Source organism: Episyrphus balteatus, chromosome 2 (genome assembly GCF_945859705.1).
Source record: "Episyrphus balteatus chromosome 2, idEpiBalt1.1, whole genome shotgun sequence".
Lineage (NCBI taxonomy): Eukaryota > Metazoa > Arthropoda > Insecta > Diptera > Syrphidae > Episyrphus > Episyrphus balteatus.
Genome location: NC_079135.1, coordinates 118,712,128 through 118,735,745, shown reverse-complemented (window position 1 = coordinate 118,735,745; position 23,618 = coordinate 118,712,128). Strand labels below are relative to the sequence as shown.

Here is a 23,618-nt window from a genome sequence, read left to right as displayed (position 1 = left end):
ATATGAAGACAATTTATTTTCAAAACTTGCATCCTTAATGAGGTCTTTTTACATCAGAAAGTCAGACTTTTTACATCAGCAAGTCCAAATACAATATGAAGACACTTTATTTCCAAAACTTGGTTCATGAATGAGGTCTTTTTACATCAGAAAGTCAGACTTTTTACATCTGCAAGTCCACATACAATATGAAGACAATTTATTTTCAAAACTTGCATCCTTAATGAGGTCTTTTTACATCAGAAAGTCAGCCTTTTTACATCTGCAAGTCCACATACAATATGAAGACAATTTATTTTCAAAACTTGCATCCTTTATAAGGTCTTTTTACATCAGAAAGTCAGACTTTTTACATCATCAAGTCCAAATACAATATGAAGACATTTTAATTTCTTAATGAGATTTTTTACTTCAGAAGGTCAGACTTTTTACGTCATTAAGTCCATATACAATATGAATGATCATGAATGAGGTCTTTTTACTTCAGAAGGGGAGACTTTTTACATCAGCAAGCCTACATACAATATAAAAACAATTTATTTTCAAAACTTGCATCCTTAATGAGGTCTTTTTACATCAGAAAGTCAGACTTTTTACATCAGCAAGTCCACATACATTATGAAGACAATCTATTTTCAAAACGTGCATCCTGATTAAGGTCTTTTTTACTCCAGAAGTCCAGACCTTTTCCGTCATCAAGTGGTAATAGGTTATGAAAACTAAGTTTAATTAATTCTTCTGAATAAAGATTTTCAAAAACATTTATCATCTGCTATCATTTTAAAGCTTTAAAATATTGGCCTTAATAATTTTTAATTTAATGAAAAGCCTTTAATATTTTCTCTGAAAATGTATTAATTCTTCTTAAATAAGTAAGAAAACCTTTCCTTGAAAGTTTTTTGGTTGAAAAATTCCATCAGGATCTGTAGGTAGATATAGATAAGCCCTGAGAGAAAGATAGGAAGACTACAAACCATCAAACTTTAAAACCGCATTTTTAATTCCACATAAAGTCACATAGGTAGACATTATTACACAAAATCCTGATGGAGAAGCATGTGTCGAATTTGTCATCCCATCGTGTTGTCGTCGTCGTCGGTCGGTGTCGTTCTTATAAATCCGTTTTAAGGGATTTCGGAACTACATGCTTCAAAGTCAGCAGCCGCCTCGCCTGCTGCCGCTGCTGCTCGTCATCTGCGTCGTCGTTGTTCGTTTGTCGTATGTGTCGTGTCGTTGTCCTTGTCGTCATTGTGGCATGCTATTCAAATGTAATTAAGCCCGAATGCGAATCGGAGATGAGCAAATAAAGTGAATTTTCACAAATTAATGTGTGTTCAAGACGGTGCGACATCGGGCATGGAAATGCTCGATGCTCCGGGGGAGAGAGATGCTAGAGATGCGATGGAATGACAGAATCAGCCTCCGTCGTCGTCGTTGTCGTTTTAAGGACATCGAATAAAATGAAAGAAAAGCTTAGGGATTCCAAAAGCGTACACACTTTGGTATAGCTAGCTACTGTATAGGTAGATGGTTGAGGCTGGCCTGGTTGGTTGGTTGGTTTTTGTCATCAGCGTCAGCAGCCCACTTGGCGCTTATGTTCCGGGAGCTTGCTTCTTCTGCTCCAGCAGCGATGGTAAATGAGCAAATGTAAATAATGGGAAAGTATGACTTTTATTATCCTTGTTTGTGGTGCTTTCATTTCATATATAAATACGATTGAATGTAGTTTATATGTGTTTGTGTGTGTTTGTGTTTGTGTGTCGGTTTGTCTGTCAGTGCACACAAATCGTCCTTTTCATGACGGCTGAATGCTGCTCCTTTTTATGCTTCTCATCCTCTGCATAAACTCATTGCTCAGAAACAGGAGGACCAAACCGTTTGCTCCACTGCGCCCGCCGCGCCGCCATCAGTTGTCCTCATCTCATCCTGATTCTATGGATGCTGCCGCTTGCCTTTCTTGGAAAATACAAATTTAATTTTTATGAAGAGTAACGTTGGGCGGCGGCGGCGGCAATTTTTATGCAATTTATGCGAATGTTGAGATTCTGTTCAAATGTGCTTTGCCTCCAGAATCAGAATCGGAAGAGAGAAGAAAAATAGAGGGGCTTTTGGTTAAGTATTCTGTGCCATGGCAGTTCTCCCCGTTTGGCCCTGCAATTGTTCCCCACAAATTGTATAAGAGGATGTTAGTCCTTTCTATTTGTATTTGGCTTTATGGTCACAGAAGAATAAATGTTTGCTCGAAAACGTTTTGAGATGAATAACAGAGAGGATGTGCAGAAGAGGCGCCATTGCCATCCACCACCACCGCCCGCCACAAGGGAGGAAGGGAATTGTGTCGTTCTCTTCTTTTGTAGGGGTGTGGGGACAAATAAAATTATGTTGAATGTGTATTCTTTAATTTGAAGCATATTTCCATAAGTGGTTATTAAGTTGGGTAATGTATGGGACCTTTTTTTTCATTTTTTTTTTGTTTATTTGAGGAGAGCTCTTATTTTACTGAACACCAGATGAGATTTTTTATGTTACAAAAGAAAATGTCATTTCAGTTGTGATATTCAAATTATTTTATCATTCGAATACAAATTAGATTACAGATTGGCAGGGGGTGAGTTTGCTTATACTTCACAAAGACTTTAAAAATATGATTTTTATTTTCATTTTCAAGACTTGGTAACCATAAATACTTTTTCATTTAGAAGAAAATTAATTCGGAGAGGATTCCTTAGAATAATTTTTTCATGAATTTAATTTTCAAGTTTCTGGTGTTTTTTTTTTTAAGTTCATTTAATTAAGAAATACATTGTCTTAAATTTCTTAGATTTTGGCATTATTTATAAAAAAAAAATTTTAGACTTCTGATAGGAAGAAAATTATAAAGAACTAATAAAAATTTCCAAGCAATTCAATTGTATAAAACAGGAAAAAAAAAACTACGTTGTAAGAATTTATTTTTGAGATCAAATAAACAAAGAATTATATTTATTTCAGACATATTTTAATGTATACAGAACAATGCAATTAAGGATTGATTTTGAATATAAACTTTTTTAAAAATATTTTTGACTTTTGTTTATTCTAAAAAAAAAAAATGGTATAAAATTTGAAAGAAATTATTAATTTACACCCTTCCTTCACTCAGTCAATTTCTATTTAAATTTGAATTTTAAAAAGTGCACTTATTGTTTGCTGCACGAATGATCAAAAAATCGTAGCATAGTAATTGCAGCGTTTCAGAACAAAATTTTTGATGCAAGCCGCAAATTTGTAACTCAAACACTAATAGAATATAACCTAGGGGAATAATAAAAAATCTTTTGCTCGAAAAGTTTGTTTTGCAAAGCTAAAATTTTGAGAAAAGAAATACAATTTTAAAATGCATTATTTTTTTTTGAAAATTTTGACAGTTACATTATGAGGTTTCGACTTATTTTAACGGAATATTGGATAACAAATAAGCTGTTTGGGCTACAAAATCAAGGTTTTCGTGTTTCATCTGAGTCTAGGTTACTTCAAATGTCTGCAAAAAAAATTTTTGAGCTCTGCAGTTTTTGAATTTTAAAAGCTCATTTCTATGGATTTTGGTTATTAACAACATAAGTCCAAAATTGTCGTTTTGATAGTTTTGAAGTTAGAAAAATTCCTATAAATCGAGTTTTATTTAATATAGTGACATGCAATTTTATTTAAAATAATCATATTTACACAAATTATGTAAAAACTTTTAATTTTTAAGCGTATTTATATGGTTTTAGTTGTTGCTTTGACCAAAATATTTCTCGTTCACCAATATTGGAATTCATTTTTTTTTTTAAGAATTTAAATTTTTCGGACTTACTGCGATTTACTTTTGTTTTGTTAACGAATCAATTGATTTAAATATTTCCCGTCATTTGCGTCATTGATCAAAAAAGCAAAGGAACTGAGTTGTGCTGTTTTGAACAAACACTTTTGCTTGTTCAAAACAGCATAAGTTGGAGTTATGCCATTATGATCAAACATAATTTTTGAAAAAGGAGTTAAGTGTGGTTAGGGCCATTGAATATATCTTTGGAACTAGTTTACTTAGAGTTATGCTGTTAGGGCCAAACGAAAATAGATTTTTTTGCATACTCAACTCATTTTCGAAAAAAATGGACTTATGCTTTTAATACCAAACTCCATAGATTTTTTACCTTACTTTTATTACAAAAAAAAAACCTTGAATATTTTAAAAAGTGAGCTAAAATTGAGGTTTGCATCAAAAATTTTGTTTTAAAAAGCTACAATTACTGGAAAAGCACTTGTTAAAATTAAAATTGAAATAAAAAATGACTGAAGGGAATTACAAAATTTAAAATTTGGACAACAAATTAGCATTTTTAGCATTATTTTTGTCCGCTAACTTCGGTCTTATAAAAGCGGAATTTTGAAATACAAAAAACCGTTGAGGCTGTAAAAACCAAGTTTGTGCAACTGAAAAGCTTTAAAAAAACTACAACTTTGAAGATCAGCCAAATTGATTTTAAATTTTCTTCGCTAACTTCAGACACCAAAACTAGTCATGGGAACTATCGAATAAAAACTATCAAACTATCAATTTTTGTAAAATATTTATTCATTCGATAGTTTTAAATCATTCATTTAGTTACTATTTTCATTCGAATAGTTTTTTTCATTCGATAGTTTTTTCATTTGAATAGTTTTTTTATACGATAGTTTATTCGATAGTTTGTTCGATAGTTTGTATTCGATAGCTTTATTCGATAGTTTTTATTCGAATGAATAAATGAATGAACTATTCGATAGTTCAAATCATTCAGTTACTAACTATCTATCGATAGTTGAAATCATTCGATAGTCTCCATCACTAACAAAAACCATGCAAGCTAAAAATGTTTGGTTTGTGCAAATAACACTGTGCTACAAAATAACAATACAAAAAAAAATACACCCGAGAAATTACATAGTGTAGGCTGTTCGTATGGTCGCATAATGCATACAAATATTTTTGTTATATTTTTGGAACCCTCCATTTTTTTTTTATTTACAAAAAAAAAAACATTTTTACAGACTCTACGATGTAATCTATAAATATCTCAGTCATTTTTTTAACAATTCTCAATATGTTCTATGTTTTTGGAAAGAGGATTTCCTTTTGAATGATGTATGTATATAAGTCTATTGTTTAAACAAACAAAGTATAGGTTTTTATCCCATAAATCTTGAAAAAGTGATTTTTTCTCAATTTTTTCAACTTTACCCATTTTTTTTTTGTTTTTTTAATTTTTTGGCATCAATTTTTTGGAAAAAGTCTGAAAAAAATGATTTTCTTTACCAAGCTAAATCTCTAAAATTATTACAATTAAAAATCTGAAAAATGTTCACATGATAGCTACACTTATAAAGTTTGAGTCTTTTAAGTTTTCTATTTTTTGAACAAATGGTTTGGCTGGAATATAAAATTGATCGAACTAGGTCCAAGAAACCCCATGTTATTCCCATAAGAAACTTCAATCGCTTGGCGGCACGGGTTAGAATGAAGTTAGAGACTTGAAACTTGGGGAATATTATTTTTAGGTTATTTCCAATCATATAAGATCTTAGGAGCATACAAATTCTAATTATTTTAAAAAAAAACGAGCACCCTCGTATTGTGCACCTTGCAATTCACATCATGATATGGCATATTTTTTAGTTACGAAAAAGTAGCATAGATTCCTCAGTTTTGGTCAAATTTAACAAAACAATACACAAATTTGTGCCTAAATAAATATTCTTCCAGAATATAACCTAACTTTATTTTTTTGTTTGTTTTATTTTGCAAAAAAAATTGGTAAAGTTGAAAAAATTGAGAAAAAAATCACTTTTTCAAGATTTATGGGATAAAAACCTATACTTTGTTTGTTTAAACAATAGACTTTTATACATCATTCAAAAGGTCTGGAAATCTTCTTTCCAAAAACATATAACATATTGAGAATTGTTAAAAAAATGACTGAGATATTGATAGATTACATCGTAGAGTCTGTAAAAATGTTTTTTTGTAAATAAAAAAAAAATAGAGGGTTCCAAAAATATAACAAAAATATTTGTATGCATTATTTGACCATACGAACAGCCTACACTATGTAATTTGTCGGGTGTATTTTCAGTGTCGCACCGTGTAATTTGCATTTAATTAGCTAGAATTCTTGAAATTAATTTAGTTTGATTCTAACACAAAGCGTTCGCCAAAGTAAGGGAAGTAAATACCATTAGGCGATGACGGTTATATAAAGTTAAAAAATCGCTTCAAGATGCCTAAAGTGGCTTGGAAGTCAACGAACTATTTCAATATTTTCCCAAGTTTTGATTTGTTTTAATATTAAAACTACCTATTTAAAGCGGAAGCTGGAAGTTAAATTCAAATTTCTAAGTAATGCAGCTTATTTTTAAAATTATTGCATAAGAAAACAAATCTTTCTAATAAATTAATATTATGTATTATCCAAATGATTTCTATCAACGAACATCTGTTTCTCATCGCCTTTAAAAAAAAACAAAACATTTAAATTTACTTCTTATCTCTTTATTCTTTCACTTTACTTTAAAAAATGGATTCAAAAATTCAAAAACTGAAGCATACAAAAAAACAAGCAATTATCTTATTTGTTTTTTTTTTTTTTTTTTTTTTTGTTAAACGGTTTACTGTGTGTGTAGTAAAGTCAATAAGCAATGATAAACCCTTACCCAGTTTATTATCAAATTTTTCAAATGATTTGTAAGTCGTTTTAACAGGTGTCATTCCATTAAGGGGGTCTGTTACATCACCATCGTTTTTTTTTCAAAAGGTTATCGCACTTTAAAATAAAAATTCTATTAGGGATTTTTCTCATTTACTTTGCTTAACACAGTTTTTATACTATTTCGAACAAACGGTTGTGTAAATAAACATTTCAAAAAAAAAATGTCAACACAGTAGTAACAGATCATTGTAAGTAATAAAAAAAAAATATGAATGAAATTAGTAAGTCGTTTTACAATGTTTTCTTTACTAAACTGTTTTTCTTGTTTTATATTTACAATTTTATTTATCTATTTTGGCAATCAAAACACTTGTTATGAATTCTTTGTATAGCTTTATTGACTTAACCTTAAAATAGGCTTGTTGGTTGTTTCGTTCAATTCTTTAAAAATCAAATCAAAAATGTACGCTCCTGGAAATTACATCCGAGTTTTTTCTTTTAATATTATTTAACAAACTCTAAAAGTAAACTACGGACAAAAATTGCTCACAAATCCAACATTTTCCAAATCAATTAGATTAAAAAATATGTTATTTTCAATAAAATCACCGCAAACCATTTTGGAAAATCCTATCTCATTCAATTTGCTACGTGAATTAGCAAATAACAAATTGAAAATCACAAAATATTTACCTTACCTACCTTGCCTATAATTTGTATAGACTTAATAAACATTCACATTTCAATTCACACAACGATGCCTAATTTATTTCAATCAATTTAATTTTAACATCAGCGATAAGCTAAACAAATTAATTTTCTACATTTTCACAAACAAAAGAAACAACAAAAACTGTAGAACGACAATAAGGATCAAATACATTGTATACCAAAATTAACTCAAAACAATACACCCGCTCGACTTCTGCTTTGCTCAGGACAAAGTAGAATATTCTATTTAGTAGAGACAAAATTTATATGTTTTGTACGAGGAGCAGATTCGTATATATCCCCCAAAAAGTTTGGGTCATCATCATAATCATTATCAACATTCAACACAAAAACGTAGATATAAACGTACCTGTGTTAATTTGCCATTCACAATGCTAAGCGATTCCAACGAGGCACGTATATTCCTTAAGCTATTATCCTTTAATGTCTCCAAATGTGAATGGGAAAATTGCAAATGCCTTATATTGACACCGGGCTGAAAGACATCCTGTGATAGGGACGTGACCGATCGATCGAAATCATAAATTGATAACGATTGTATGGGTGATGTTATTCGCTCTAGGGTTGTACGTAGCGACATTGATGTAGTGCCAGGACATTCGAGGAATAAACCTGCAAAAAAAAAGAAAATAGAAATTGGAAAATGGAACTTTAAAAAGGATATATTGATGCATGTTTAATAATTGAAAATGTGCATAAATTCATTGTAAGTAAGTTAGAAAACAAAATTGAACATTAGAGACGTGTTTAACTTCAAGAGATTTAGATTTACTGTTTTCAAGGGCCAGGTACATTATACCTACATAAACTTGAATATAAAAAAACATTGGATTACATATAATTTGTTACATATTATAGATTCTGATAGAAGATTATAAGTTTCTATTTTGAATGGATTACATTTTTGCTATTAACATTTTACGTACCTATTGAAAAACCAGAAAATGTCATATAAATTTGTCAAAAATGGAGGTGAAATAATCAAAAAAATTATGCAGCTAATAAATTTTCACGATGCTGTAAGTTTTCTTCTCCCCAATAATTCTAAATAAAGAATAAAACGATTTTTTAAATTTTTTATAGCTAGCGAAAAAAATTAAGGGATCAAAAAAATATTCAAAATTGTTTGGGTTTTTTCAAGTGCCTTACATCTTATATATAAAAATGAGTTCGTTGAGTGTGTGTGGCCGATAAACTCGCGTTTGACTGGTCCGATTTTGGTAATTTTTTGTTTGTTTGAAAGGTATTAATATGTAGATGGTTTGTATAAAAAAAAATAATACCTTTTCTCCCACTTTCACATAGCTGTCTATTTGTACGAGTGAAAAAACACTCTTGCTTTTAAAAAAGTTTAACTATAAGCTTTATTTGTAAAAAAATATATTAAGACAGGCTTTCAAAATAATAATTACACGGTGTTACAAAAATGAGGTTTTAAAATATACGCGGGCGGAGACCTATCAGGTTTTGTAGAGCTAGTCGCACTGAATACGAAACAGTATTTGAAAATCCCCTAACACCCCCAAAATCTGGAGTTACGGGCAAAAAACGGTTTTTTGGACCTTCACCCATGGAAAAAATTCTAGCTTCGACAATTTTTTACCCATTTTTTCTTACAGTTTCTGATAGAAGATAAATATACCTTTTTAACAATGTATAAAACATGTAACTCGGTTAAACCACTTAGAATTTATAAATCAAAGTTCAAAAATTCAATTTTTTTGTCATTTGCCCAACTTCGGCATCAATTTAAAGTATATGTTTTCAAAAAAACATGCTATTTAAAAAATATATTCTAAAACTATATCTATTTCCCAATTGATCGAGGTATTTTTTTTGAAAATCACTTCAAAATTGGTTTAAAAAAAAAATTTGTCGATTTCAACCCAGATACATAAATTCGAACTTTTAGGTATAGAACAAAAATGTTTTTTCGGCACGTAGTAGGATAAGTTGGGCGCCAGGATTTGATGAAGGGTTTTTGTAGAGGAGCTCAATACAAAAATTTTTTTCTTTGGGAGGGGGTTTATCTCCCCCCGTTTAGGTGGGAGGGGCATTTTTCAAAAAAAAAAATTATCAAAATAAAAAAAAATTATTAAAAAACAACGGCAACACTTACAGTAATAAATGATACCATTTCCAAAAAGCAAAATTGTGCATTTGATTCTAATTTTTAAATCAATATATTATTACCAATAGTTTTTGAAATAATCGATTTCAAAGTTCAAAATAGGGGAAAAAAATTTTTTTAAACTCATTTTATACTATTTTTGTCCAGACTGTGAATTTTAGTAAAAAAAATTTCTTATACAGAAAACTACCTCAATTGATTCGTTATCGAACCGTGAAAACTATATGTTTCTATGTCTTCTAGTTTTTGGAAAAATTGAAAAATTATTTTATCAGATTTTTCTTTTTTCAAAATATTTTTTGTTTTTATTTGTTTTTATTTTTCAATTTTCTCAAACACTAGAAGACATAGAAACATATAGTTTTCACTGTTCGATAAGGAATTAATTGAGGCAGTTTTCTGTCTAAGTAATTTATTTACTAAAATTAACAGTCTGGACAAAAACAGTATAAAATGAGTTTTAAACAAATTTTTTCCCCTTTTTTTAACTTTGAAATCGATTATTTCAAAAACTATTGGTAATATTATATTGATTTAAAAATTAGAATCAAATGCACAATTTTGCCTTTTGGAAATGGTATCATTTATTACTGTAAGTGATGCCGTTGTTTTTTAATAATTTTTTTTTATTTTGATAATTTTTTTTTAGAAAAAAGACCCTCCCAACTTAACTTGTAAAAAATTGTCGAAGCTAGAATTTTTTCAATGGGTGAAGGTCCAAAAAACCGTTTTTTGCCCGTAACTCCAGATTTTGGGGGTGTTAGGGGATTTTCAAATACCGTTTCGTATTCAGACTAGCTCTACAAAACCTGATAGGTCTCCGCCAGCGTATATTTTGAGTGTTACACCGTGTTATTATTGTTTATAGTCTGTGATGCCTGTCAACGTTTGAATTTGCTTGAAGCAGACACTCATTGGGACTCAACGCAATAAAAGCAAGTATGAGCTGCTGAGTGGACGTGCTTTGATTCTGGTGACACTGTTTTTATTTATTTTTAATCGAAAACGCAATCAACCCAAAAAAAAAAAAGTTGTTGTGCTTATAGTTCCATTCATTCTGAAACAAATTACACTGTTGTTTTGTCGGAAAAAGTGTTCATTATTGATCAAATTAAAGTTAAATAATTTTCTTGAATTTCTTTTTTTTTTTTTCTTTGCCTCATTTTAAACAAAGAAAATTTATACTTTGAGTGAAATTTTACCGACTCTCTACACCAACACTACTTATCTTACATAAACAAACTCACCCGCTTACATAAAACACATAAAAACTCTCGTTCGCATGGCAAATAATACACGTTCAGTTTCCCGCACTAAAAGCTCCTCCTCCGTAAGTTCGCCCCGTGTTAATCCATCTCCCCTCCGAACAACCACTACAAAACCCATGGGGCTTGACGATCACTCTTGGATGGATGATAAGCTTCGCCAACAAAGTGAGTTTATCGTTAAATTATTGTCTCAAAAACTTGAACCGTGGTTCACTGTAAATATTAGAAACTTAATCCAACAGCGAGATGATGCTTATACGAATTGGAAGCGGTATCGTTTGAATGAGCTGCGTCGTGCGTTCTGTTCGCTCCGAAATAGAGTGGTAGCGGAAATACGTAAAGCCAAATCCCTTCATTTCTCTCAACAGCTCACCACAAAGTTAAACGGACGTCAGCTTTGGAAAAACATTCATAATATTGGGATAGGTAAGACAAAAATCAGACTAGCTGAGGATATTGATTGTAACATCCTCAATAAAATATTTGTGTCCACTCCATCTGGGCAGACCCCCCAAATCAGCGTCGAAAATTCCTTTTCGTTTACCGATCACCGCGATGAACATGGCTTTGGTTTTTCCGCAGTAATAAGTGCTGATGTGGTCGAAAGTGTTCTTTCTATTAAGTCAAAGGCTGTTGGGCTCGATGATGTTCATCCTTCTTTTTTGTGTATGATTTTGCCAATTGTATTACCCTACATAACTTTTGCTTTCAACACTATTTTGATGTCTGGCGTGTACCCGGACTTATGGAAAGATGCCAAAATCATACCGCTTCCTAAAAATGCCAAAAAAGACGAATTTAGGCCTATCTCCATACTGCCATTTCTGTCAAAGGTCTTTGAAAGGATTCTGCAAAAACAAGTAAATGCTTATCTCGCTGCCAACTCATTGCTTAGTCCAAAGCAATCTGGTTTTCGTAAAAAACACAGTTGTATAACTGCACTTTTAAATGTAACTGAAGACCTGAGGCAAGCTTTGGACAAAGATCAGATTACTTTCTTGGTTTTGCTTGACTTTTCAAAGGCTTTTGACACTGTCAATCATGTCAATTTGTGTAGAAAACTTATGCAAAATTTTAATTTTTCATCCGGTGCTACAAAATTAATTTTTTCTTACCTCACTAACAGAAGACAAGCAGTGCAAGTTGGAGATAGACTATCTAGTTTTTTACCAAATGTTACTGGTGTGCCCCAGGGATCCATTCTCGGACCCCTTTTATTTTCAATATATGTAAATGAACTTCCATCTTCACTTGCAAATTGTTCATCTCACATGTACGTTTCAGTTATATTTTAGCTGCCCACTGGGACTTATTGAGCATGGAGCATTTTGTGTCAATGAGGACTTAGAAAAAGTGGTAAATTGGTCGCAGTCAAATGGTCTTGTTTTAAACCCTAAAAAATCTAAGTGTCTTGTCATTTCTAGAAGATCTATTGATCTCACGTACTTTCCACCGATTGTTCTGAGCAATGCTCCAATCGAATACGTTTTAACAGCAAAAAATCTCGGTGTGACTTTTAACCGCTTTCTGACCTGGGATAACCACATTAATGGAATTGTTGGCAAAGTATATGGTGCACTTCGTACACTTTGGGTTACACAAGCTTTTACTCCAACAAAAACGCGTTTTCTCCTTGCTAGGTCTTTGATTATTCCTATCCTATTATATGGTAGCGAAATTTATTGTAATTGTAATTATGTGAGCAAACGTAAACTAAATGTCGCATTTAATTCTATCGTACGTTATGTATACGGGCTACGGAGATACGACAGAATATCTGGTTTTGCTTCGCGCCTACTGAATATGCCATTTGAAAACTATCTCGATTATCGAAGTTTAATTTTATTCTCTGATATTCTTCTAACACGCCAGCCACAATACTGCTTTGAAAAAATTAGAATTGGATCCTCGCACAGATCTCATCAGTTAATCGTTCCTCGGTTCTCATATCTAACATCGGAGCGACAATTTTTTGTAAATTCCGTCCGTCTTTGGAACTCATTGCCGCGTAACTTAAAAGAAAACCAAAGTGCAACAAGCATTAAAAAAGTTCTAAAAGCTCATTTTTCAATTTGAATTTAAATTTGCTATTATACGATATTAATTGAACTTATGTATATATTTAGATATCTCATATAATTAATTTGTTTTCAATTTTATTAATTAAAGTAACATTTTTGGCTCAATTCTGTAAAATTAGCTTACCTCTATTTTATAAGATTTTATATCTTACAGATTGTAGGCAATCACGAAAAATGAAATAAATAAATAAATAAAATAAATAAATAAATAAATAAATAACGCTTCCTGGTGCATCTGTTTTGTCTTCGCCACATCATATTGTTCTCAGTAAATATAATCACATCTTATCCTTCAAATCCACTCGAACTTTAGATTAGGATTAGATGTGATTAGGATTAGATACACCGAATGCGCCGTGTGACATTAAATCCACATTTGGATTACAGAAATGAAAAAATGTATAATCAAATGTATAATCAACGTGTATAATCAAACACGTGTTTTGTTTGATGATTGCGAATAAAGCATTAGCACAATTAGGATTGGTTGCTCCAAATCGTGAAGAGCAAGATGTTCTTGATCAAGGAATTAAGAATATTTGTGCAAACCAATTCCCGAAGTATGACCCTATTATGCAAGGTGTCATCAATCAGAGTTGTGGTTTGTAATTCTTAGATGCACCCGATGGTACGGGGAAAACATTTTTGATATCATTACTTTTAGCATAAATACGATCTGAAAATAAAATAGCATTGGCTCTGGAAATTGCAGCCATGTTATTAGATGGTGGCCGTACAGCACACTCGGTTCTTAAATTGCCTTTGAATATGCAGGTTAATGAAACACCTACAGTACCTTGCCATAGGTATTATTAGGGCCAAGCGAAAAAATACAATTTTTTTGTTCATGTTGCTGAATTTTCAAAGTTTTTGTCGAAATATCTTGAATTTTATTTGTCCCATTTACTTGAACTTATCATGTAGATACGGATTGACTTAAAAAAAAAAGAGTGTGTGTACACATGTACACTCGACTGAAGTTATACTTCTCATTCAGTATACATATATAAATGAATTTCATTTGATATTTTTAATTTCTATTATTAAATTAATTAATCCACATTTCGTTTTTTACATTTTTATCAAGTGAACAATAAATTAATTCTTTCATCCTCCTTGCGTCCATGTTGTTTTCAATTTAATCTGTGAACTTTACTCATGTTGTGCGGTTCAGAACGTACTATATATGGTTAACTCATTTGAACTGAGCTGAAAGTGAGCTGAGCTGATGGTTGAGCTGAGCTGTTGGGTGAGCTAAGGTAAAGTGAGCTGAGCTGAGCTGTGATGGGTGAGAGGATACATTGATTTTTATTTGGAAAGTATAATGAAATATGAAGATATTTTAAACTTTTATAAAACACCATAGCTTAAGATGTTTGGTTCTAGTTATTAATGGAATTATTTTAACACATAGATATTTTTATAAATAAGACAGATAATTTTTCGTGATCTTTTCTCTTGGTGTTTTTGATAGTAAATATATTTCTATTTTTTTAGTAAAATATTTCTTTTTTTATCATAAAAAAAAAATTCCGGTAGAATCCGGTTTTTCGACTTTTTTCTTGAAAGTTGGGGTAAATTTTTTTTTCGAAAAATTCCCGAATCTTTAAACGCTCCTGGAAGCTAAACCGCTTGAGAGCAATTTTTGGGAGTGATGCCAAATGATAGCTTGTGTCATGGGCCTACGCTTTGCACATTCTCAGATTTTTAAAAAATCATCTTCCATGTTAAACCGCCACATCATACCTATTTTTTCAGAATCGGGCTTAACTTTTTTTTTACCTTTAAGTTCACCCGGTTTGAGAACGCGTGCACCTACAGGGATGGGAGTTGTACCCAAATGTAGGTTAGAGTCCTCGCTACCTTTTGGCATCAACAAATTTTTTTTCATTTTTTTCAAAATTCCGAGATATAGGCGTTGGAAGTTGGGGCGCTCACTTTCAGCTCAGCTCACTTTCAGCTCAGCTCAAATGAGCTTAGCTATGGTACCTAGCTCAAATTTGAGCTGAGCTGTGAGCTGAGCTGAAATGTGAGCTTTTTGCAACCCTGGCAACTTGCCACATGGAAATTACCATATGCAACTTGCCACACGCAACTTGCCACATGCAACTTGCCACACACAACTTGCCACATACAACTTGCCACATGCAACTTGCCACATACGACTTGCCACATGCAACTTGCCACATGAAACATGTAACTTGCAACGTGTTGTGTGTTTTATGTTTGCCGTACTACGGCGTACTGCATTTTTAAATACTAAAGTACTGCCTACTCTAAAGGTGAAACGACAGCCCTGCTACCCAGGGTGATCGCGTCATAATCCCTTTGACATTCTTGTCAAAAAGTAAATTTTCATACCCACCCTCCCATAAGAAGTATAACTTCAAAAAGTCAAAGAATTCATACTTTTTGATACAAAATAACGTACAATAGGGGATAAGCTCTAAAAGACGTTTCCTATGGAATTCACGCCCGGATAATTACCAGATCGGTCCAATACTTAATTTTTTTGTACCGAGGAATAACGTGACATGCTTAACTTTAATGGCAAGGATCGCATTTCGCATAAACATAGAAGCTCAGATCGTCTGGATAGTACGTAATTTTCTTAGATTTGGAGTAGTTTTTTTTCGTATAAGACCAGACAAGTACGTTAATCAAATAAAAAAACATCCTCTGATAATTTTTGGCTGTGCTGCTATTTCAGGGAAAGGAAAACGCCATAGCTCCAGACCAAAACAAAAGGAGCTTGGGAACGTTTTTATTTTACGATTTCAGAATAGGCTCGAGACTCGAAGCATCTATATCTATGCAAGACTGGGTACTTGCCATAAAGTTAAGAATGTCACGTTATTCCTTGATATACAAATTCAAGTATTGGACCGGTCTGATAATTCTCCCGGCATGAATTCCATAGGAAACTTCTTTTGGAGCTTATCCCCTTATGTACGTTATTTTGTATCAAAAAGTATGAATTCTTTGACTTTTTTTAAGGCAATCCGTATCTACATGATAAGCGCAGGTAAATGGGATAAAAAAATTAAAGACATTTCGACAAAAACTTTAAAAATTCAGCAGCATGAACCAAAAAATTATATTTTTTCGCTTGGACCTAATAATATGGCAAGGCTTTTTGATACATTATAGTCCTGGTATATCCAAAGAATTCAAAAACTCCGTTTGGTAATTTGATATATTGCTTTCATTTGTGATAGGGTCAACCGATTTGTAGGCAAAACATTGTGCATTTATATAGTTTAAAATTGTTGCACTGATTTCAGAAACATTTTTATTTGTAACAGCCATTATTGCACGTTCACTCAGCCAAGTATGATTTTTGTAATTTGTCTTTATACTTGGAAAAACACTTTGAATCAATTCATTTTTTGAAATTACATTGAAAAAATTGTTTTGAAGTGTAAATTGGTTAATGTTCATTACAATAAAGTTTTTTCGGTTTAAATGTATTTTCAAACAGGTTCTATTTTTTACTTGCTCTATAGGGCAAGAATGGGTTTCGTGTAGAAAAAAAAATCGAGGTTTTAATCAAAACCAACATTACGATGATGGAGAAGATCAAAAAAGTGGTTTTCGTCATGCAGTCCGTCGGTCTGTGCGTCTGTGCATGTGTGCGTGTATGCGTCTGTGCGTCCATCTGTACATCGAGCTAGGTCCTAAACGGATGGATGGATTTGCTTGAAACTTGGTACACATGATTTTTACGTAATTTCCTTGACCCATTTTTTTTTATTTTTTTAATATCTCCATTTTAACGCATATCTCCCATATAACGTTTTCGAGGTATTGCAAATTTCTCGAAAACAGCTCTAACGATTTCGATCAAATTTGGTGTGCGGAATACTCTTATTGATTCCAACAAAACTGCGTTTTTAGTTTTTCTCAAAAAATGCGGAGAACGGAAATATGGCGTTGCCGTTTTTCAAAAATTGACATATTTTTTAAGTTCATATATTTCATCAAAGCATTAGTTATTTTATTTAAAATTTACAGAGATCATTAAGTATAAAATGTTAAAAAAAAATATTTTTAAAAACATTTTTGAAAAAAAAATTTTTTTTAATTTAATTTTTAAGCTTTAGATTTTTTTTTTTTTTAATTCTTTTTTCTACAAAATCTTAAATTTCCAATAGATATTTGTGTGGATTAGAATCAAAACCCATTTTATCCACTTTCAGAGATTTCGAGTAAATCGAGAAAAACAAAATTAGAAAATCAAAAAATGTATGGTTTTGCTATTTTCTACATATTTTGTGGTCTGATATCTTAGCCATAAAATACAATTTGGGATTCAAATTTGGCCCACGTATGCATTTGAATAATAAGAACAAAACCTCATACCTAAGTCATTTTTTTTTTTGAAAAGTGGATATAATGGGTTTTGATTCTGATCCACACATTTAAGATAAAGATACTGTGAACTACAAGAGCAAGTACGTGCGACCCATTCATGCATTTTATTTAAAAAGTACACTCAGCGAAGCGGGTGGGGGTTATCTAGTTTCCCATAAAAATATGGTCGCGCTGAATCTTTAGATAAAATGTGTTTTAAAGCTAAAACTTTTTAGTTTTAATGACAATTTTTTTCAAGCTACGTGTTAGGCTCAATGCTATTAAGTAGCACAAAAAAAATTTCGAAATTTGTCGGTTTTTTTTGTTTTGTCTAAGAATTTGAAAACAATTTTTCCACTAATCACTACCTATCTTAAATGATTTTTTCTAATTTTGGACCTCGAATATCTCCTAAACGGTTAGATAAACGATAAAAGTGTCCAACGCCTTTTTTGTAAATCGTCCAATTTCCTACAAGATTATGTAAAGGAATCTTCTAAAAAGTAGATTGATAAAAAAATTATTTTTTTTATAAAAGATTGATGTAAAAATGGAGAATTGCAAAGCGAAGGATTTCCCATTAATATTAAAAGCTTAAATTTGGTGAGTATATTCTAGAAATTTCTAACAATCGATTTTTTTGGAGTATAAAATTAAATACAAAAGATTTTTGATTTTTTTTGGCCCACCCTATATACACCTATAAAAAAGATTCCGAATCAGAAATTTGAATGTAACTTTTTTAATTAAGCCAATAGAAATACCTATAGCTGGATAGTTAGAAACGATGTTTTAGTGGAGACACAAATTCGAACGATTTTGAAGTCCCTATGGCGTATGCGTAATATTTTGTTTCTATAGAAAAATTTTAAAACAGGTATATTTTCTATACTTAGAAGAAACTTAACATCTTAAATTTAGGCAACCCAAGGTAGGGCCAACGTAAAGAAACTTTTTTGAAGTTATACTTCTTATGGGAGGGTGAGTATGAAAATTTACTTTTTGACAAGAATGTCAAAGGGATTATGACGCGATCACAATGGGTAGCAGGGCTGTCGTTTCACCTTTAGAGTAGTCAGTACTTTAGTATTTAAAAATGCAGTACGCCGCAGTACGGCAAACATAAAACACACAACACGTTGCAAGTTACATGTTTCAAGTTGCATGTGGCAAGTTGTATGTGGCAAGTTGCATGTGGCAAGTTGCATGTGGCAAGTTGTATGTGGCACGTTGCGTGTGGCAAGTTGCATGTGGCAAGTTGCATGTGGCAGGCTGCATGTGGCAAGTTGCGTGTGGTAAGTTGCATGTGGCAAGTTGCGTGTGGCACGTTGCATGTGGGAAGTTGCATGTGACAAGTTGCATGTGGTAATTTCCATGTGGCAAGTTGCCAGGGTTGCAAGAAGCTCACATTTCAGCTCAGCTCAAATTTGAGCTAGCTCACTTTTGAGCTAGGTACCATAGCTCAGCTCATTTGAGCTGAGCTGAAAGTGAGCTGAGCTGAAAGTGAGCTGAGCTGAAAGTGAGCGCCCCAACTTCCAACGCCTATATCTCGGAATTTTGAAAAAAATGAAAAAAAATTTTTTGATGCCAAAAGGTAGCGGGGACTCTAACCTACATTTGGGTACAACTCCCATCCCTGTAGGTCCACGCGTTCTCAAACCGGGAGAACTTAAAAGTAAAAAAAAAATAGGCACGATTCTGAAAAAATAGGCATGATGTGGCGGTTTAACATGGAAGGCGATTTTTTAAAAATCTGACAATGTGCAAAGCGTAGGCCCATGACACAAGCTATCATTTGGCATCACTCCCAAAAATTGCTCTTAAGCGGTTTAGCTTCTAGGAGCGTTCAAAGATTCGGGGATTTTTCGAAAAAAAATTTTACCCTTACTTTCAAACACGATTTTCTCGGAATTTTGAAAAAAATCGAAAAACCGGATTATACCACTATTGGGTAGCTGAGAATATAAGCGTTCAGCTCCCAGAAGTTTTTTTCGCGCCCCCAACTTCCAACGCCTATATCGCGGAATTTTGAAGAAAATGAAAATACAATTTTTGATGCCAAAAGGTAGAGGGGACTTTAGCCTACATTTGGGTACAACTCCCATCCCTGTAAGTCCACGCGTTCTCAAACCGGGAGAACTTAAAAGTAAAAAAAAAATAGGCACGATTCTGAAAAAATAGGCATGATGTGGCGGTTTAACATGGAAGGCGATTTTTTAAAAATCTGACAATGTGCAAAGCGTAGGCCCATGACACAAGCTATCATTTGGCATCACTCCCAAAAATTGCTCTCAAGCGGTTTAGCTTCCAGGAGCGTTCAAAGATTCGGGGATTTTTCGAAAAAAAATGTACCCCAACTTTCAAACGGAATTTTGAAAAAAGTCGAAAAACCGGATTGTACCGGAATTTTTTTTTATGATAAAAAAAGAAATATTTTACTAAAAAAATAGAAATACATTTACTATTAAAAAACCAAGAAAAAAGATCACGAAAAATTATCTGTTTTATTTATAAAAATATCCATGTGTTAAAATAATTCCATTAATAACTAGAACCAAACATCTTAAGCTATGGTGTTTTATAAAAGTTTAAAATATCTTCATATTTCATTATACTTTCCAAATAAAAATCAATGTATCCCCTTACCCATCACAGCTCAGCTCAGCTCACTTTACCTTAGCTCACCCAACAGCTCAGCTCACCGACAGCTCAGCTTACCCAACAGCTCAGCTCAACCATCAGCGCAGCTCACTTTCAGCTCAGCTCAAATGAGCTGAGCTATGGTACATAGCTCAAAAGTGAGCTAGCTCAAAATTTGAGCTGGGCTGTGAACTGAGCTCAGCTAACTTTTGAGCTTTATAGCAACCCTGCCAGTTCCATATTGCTACTACTAGTGCTGAAGCACACACAATTCTCATAAAATTACCATATTGCACATTTTATGCGCAATTCATTTACTTTCGTTAACCATATACCGTACGGTCTGAACCGCACAACATGAGTAAATTTCACAGAATAAATTGAAAATTACATGGACTCAAGGAGGATGAAATAATTAATTTATTGTTCACTAAAACTAAGTGTGGATTAATTACTTCATAATAGAAATTAAAAATATCAAATGAAATTCATTTACATATACTGAATGAGAAGTATAACTTCAGTCGCGTGTACATGTGTACACACACTCTTTTTTTTCCTTATTCTTTACTTTATGAAAGAAGTTTATTTAAAAATTTCATTGCTTTGAAATAAAATTTCAGATAGAACATATAAAAACTTTTCTTTTTTCATAACTTGTTGTTCTACTTATAGTATGCTATAGGTCGTTTTCTATTGATAACTATTTTGCGTCCACATTTCAAGTGTGTTTATACTCTTCTTCAGGACTAAACTATTGAAATAATTCTAAAAAATTATAATATGTATATTATTTATAATAAATACTTATCTTAAACGTTTTTTATCTCAGTATCAAATTAAAAATCGTATAATTTTTTTTGTGTTTCGATCCCAGATATCTTCCATTTCATTCCATTCAACATTTAAAAATACCTTGAATTAATGTGTCAAATAGCTGAACTGCACCACATAAAATTTCCATCTTGATCAACGATAGCTTAATCCCCTGCTCATTATATAACTTTTTATGTTAAAAGAATACTTAAACATATGTTCCCTTTAATCAGCTTTAATTTTAAGTTCATCAAAATTCTAATCCAAACTCAACATAATGTTATTTCTAAAACTCTGAGGAATTACCATTTACACAGACTTGTGTGTGTTTTTTTGTCTTCTTCGTCTTTTCAATTAAAATCTCTTATCCTTACACTAAAAGCCAACTTACATATAAGCCAAATCCAATTTATTTCCACTAACGTCACATGAATTAAAACCAAGTACGTGCTATGTGTGAAAATAGGAAAAAAAAAGGGAGCACAAAAAACACGAGAGAAGAAGGATCAACCTCTTCCTATATAAATTGCCGCACAAATCTTCTTCTTCTTTTGAGTTTTTTTTTTCTCTGTGTCTCATTTACTATATTCCACTCTTTTGGTTCTATAATTCTGCGATGGTTAAATAGAAGAAAAAAAAAATTATATCCTTGCACCTTTTATGAACAATCAACTGAGCCGATTGCTATGCTCAGCACTTCATTTATCCTTAGCAAGGTTGACATTTAGAAATTCACCTTGGGTCATCTTAAATGTTCATTAAGGGATGATATCTAGGCGGGTATAATGGAAGCTGGTAGAGGTACTTCCTTTCAATGAAGACCAATTTTGTTTTTTTTTTTTTTCTCTCCACTACATTGCGTTCTTTGGACGGACACTTTTCTTCCTGTCATCAGTCTTTTTCTCACACTTTTGTCCTTGTGCCAGCCCATGAACTACGAGTGTAAGTATACCTTGTCATGTTGGCTAACAGAGTCACTCCCTCTCTCGACAAATCCAGAACTAAATTGTGACATCAACATAAGCGGGGAAACCAGTACCAGATTAACCATGTGTTACCCTATGATATGGCTTAAAGGGGCCTTTTGGTTGTTTTAGGCCTAAAATTTTCAAGGAATATTAATCAACACAATGCAATTTAAAATTGTGTTACGTAGCAATTGATTCAAGGATGATCCATATCAATATAATTTTTTGGGATGAGTTATCCCAATAGATTTTTTTTGGGGATGAGTTGTCCCAAAGACACGTATGAAAGAAAAACCATATCATATAATACCCCAGTGAATTAAATTGTTCCTAGGCCTCCTCATGACTAAGTTTGGTCCTGTTATTAGAACATAGGTCCACGATGGAAGGAGAAAATATTGCCCACGACAGACTAAGGATGTTGCTAGTTTTTTTTTGACATTTTCATTTTTTTTTTTTGCTTTTTGCAGACTATCTCAATATTTTTGCTCGTTATGTCATTGCCATGTCCTTAATTGCTTTTTGCCTGGCTCCAACTTTAACTAAGCCCACATTAAGCCATACACAGAAATGTTATAGTTTGAAGAGACTAAAAGATACGGTTCACGACGAAGGAGGTTCGGGTGATGCTTAATCAATTTTATACACCTTCAGCACTTTGGACGAGGCAACAAAAAAAAAAAGTATATTTGCAGTGCTCTTCGTTAACACCTTCAAAAAACTTATTCTCTTCTCGGTGATACATATCTACAATCTACTTGGTGCTATGTATGTTTGGCATTAATTGAATGAGACATTAATCTTTATAAAGTATTTCCTTTGGCGTTTATATCTTTTCTTCATTTTATGTTATGTTTGTAGGGTGTTGTTTTTTTTTTTTCTGTGCAGTTATTTGGTGTAGTTCTTGAAATGATGGGCAATTATACCTTCAAATACATGAATATGTTGGTGTATTTTTGTGTGGTTATGGGATGGATATTATGTTTATTTGCAAAACACAAAAAAATAGTAAAATTAAGAAAAAAAATTGTAATTCCATGTAAAGATAGCAATTAAATTGATTGAGGTGGAAGATGTTGTTATAAAAGTTGTTTGATTAGGTATTAAACGTGGGATGAATAGGAATATTTATTATTTACCTACTTTTTACATAGGTGAAATTTGATAGTTCTGGGAAGTTTTTTTGTTTATTTGTACCAAATCTGTTTTTTTATTTTTTTTTAATGGACGAATCTCGAAATATTTTTATAAAATTGCAAGAAAAATAGTGAGTGATAATATATATCAGATTTAAACAACTTCTAGGGCAAATTGGAGTTAAATTTCAAAGTTTAAATGAATTTACTGTCCTCCCACATATTTGATTAAAACAAAAAACTCTTTTAGCCTCTATTAGTTCAGTTTCATAAACCAATTTTTTTTTCGCAAGCAAAAAAAATATATTTTTTTAGGATATCATACGAAAAAAAATGTTACGTATACACCACAGTGAACCACATTTTAAGTATTTTATTTATTTTTAAATATTTAAATTCGAACTTCTTAAAGTATAAATGCAGTATATGAGAACAAACATGGAGCTTTGGCAAACATTTGAATTACATTAACAAAGTTGTGATTTTTTGAGCAGGTTAAGTTTTTATATTCAGAGACAGAAGGTCAAAAACTGAAAATAAATAGAGAGATTTGAGAAAGCAACAAATTTTATGAGTACAGTCGGAACTGGAACATCAAAAGTGCAGAGTATTAGTTTCAATTCAAAGAGGAGTTCTCATTTAAACGAGCTTCGTTATTCGAAACTAGTTTCACATAAACGTAGTTATACAATTTTTATTGTTTTTTATTTTTTTTGAAAACGTCTTAGCCAAAAAAATAAAGAAATCTATAAGATCAAAAGCCAGTATTACAGACAGCATAAGAAC

At 32.1% G+C, this 23,618-nt stretch overlaps 1 protein-coding gene across 2 annotated transcripts in view; it reads right to left on the bottom strand.

Annotated features, from left to right (window-relative positions):
* Positions 1-23,618, bottom strand: part of LOC129910790 (protein artichoke) — a 435,745-nt gene that overhangs the window by 10,415 nt on the left and 401,712 nt on the right. For both annotated transcript variants that reach the window (XM_055988333.1, XM_055988334.1), the window contains one exon: positions 7,789-8,051. In XM_055988333.1, the coding sequence (XP_055844308.1) occupies positions 7,789-8,051 (263 nt within the window). The remainder of the gene's footprint in view (positions 1-7,788; positions 8,052-23,618) is intronic.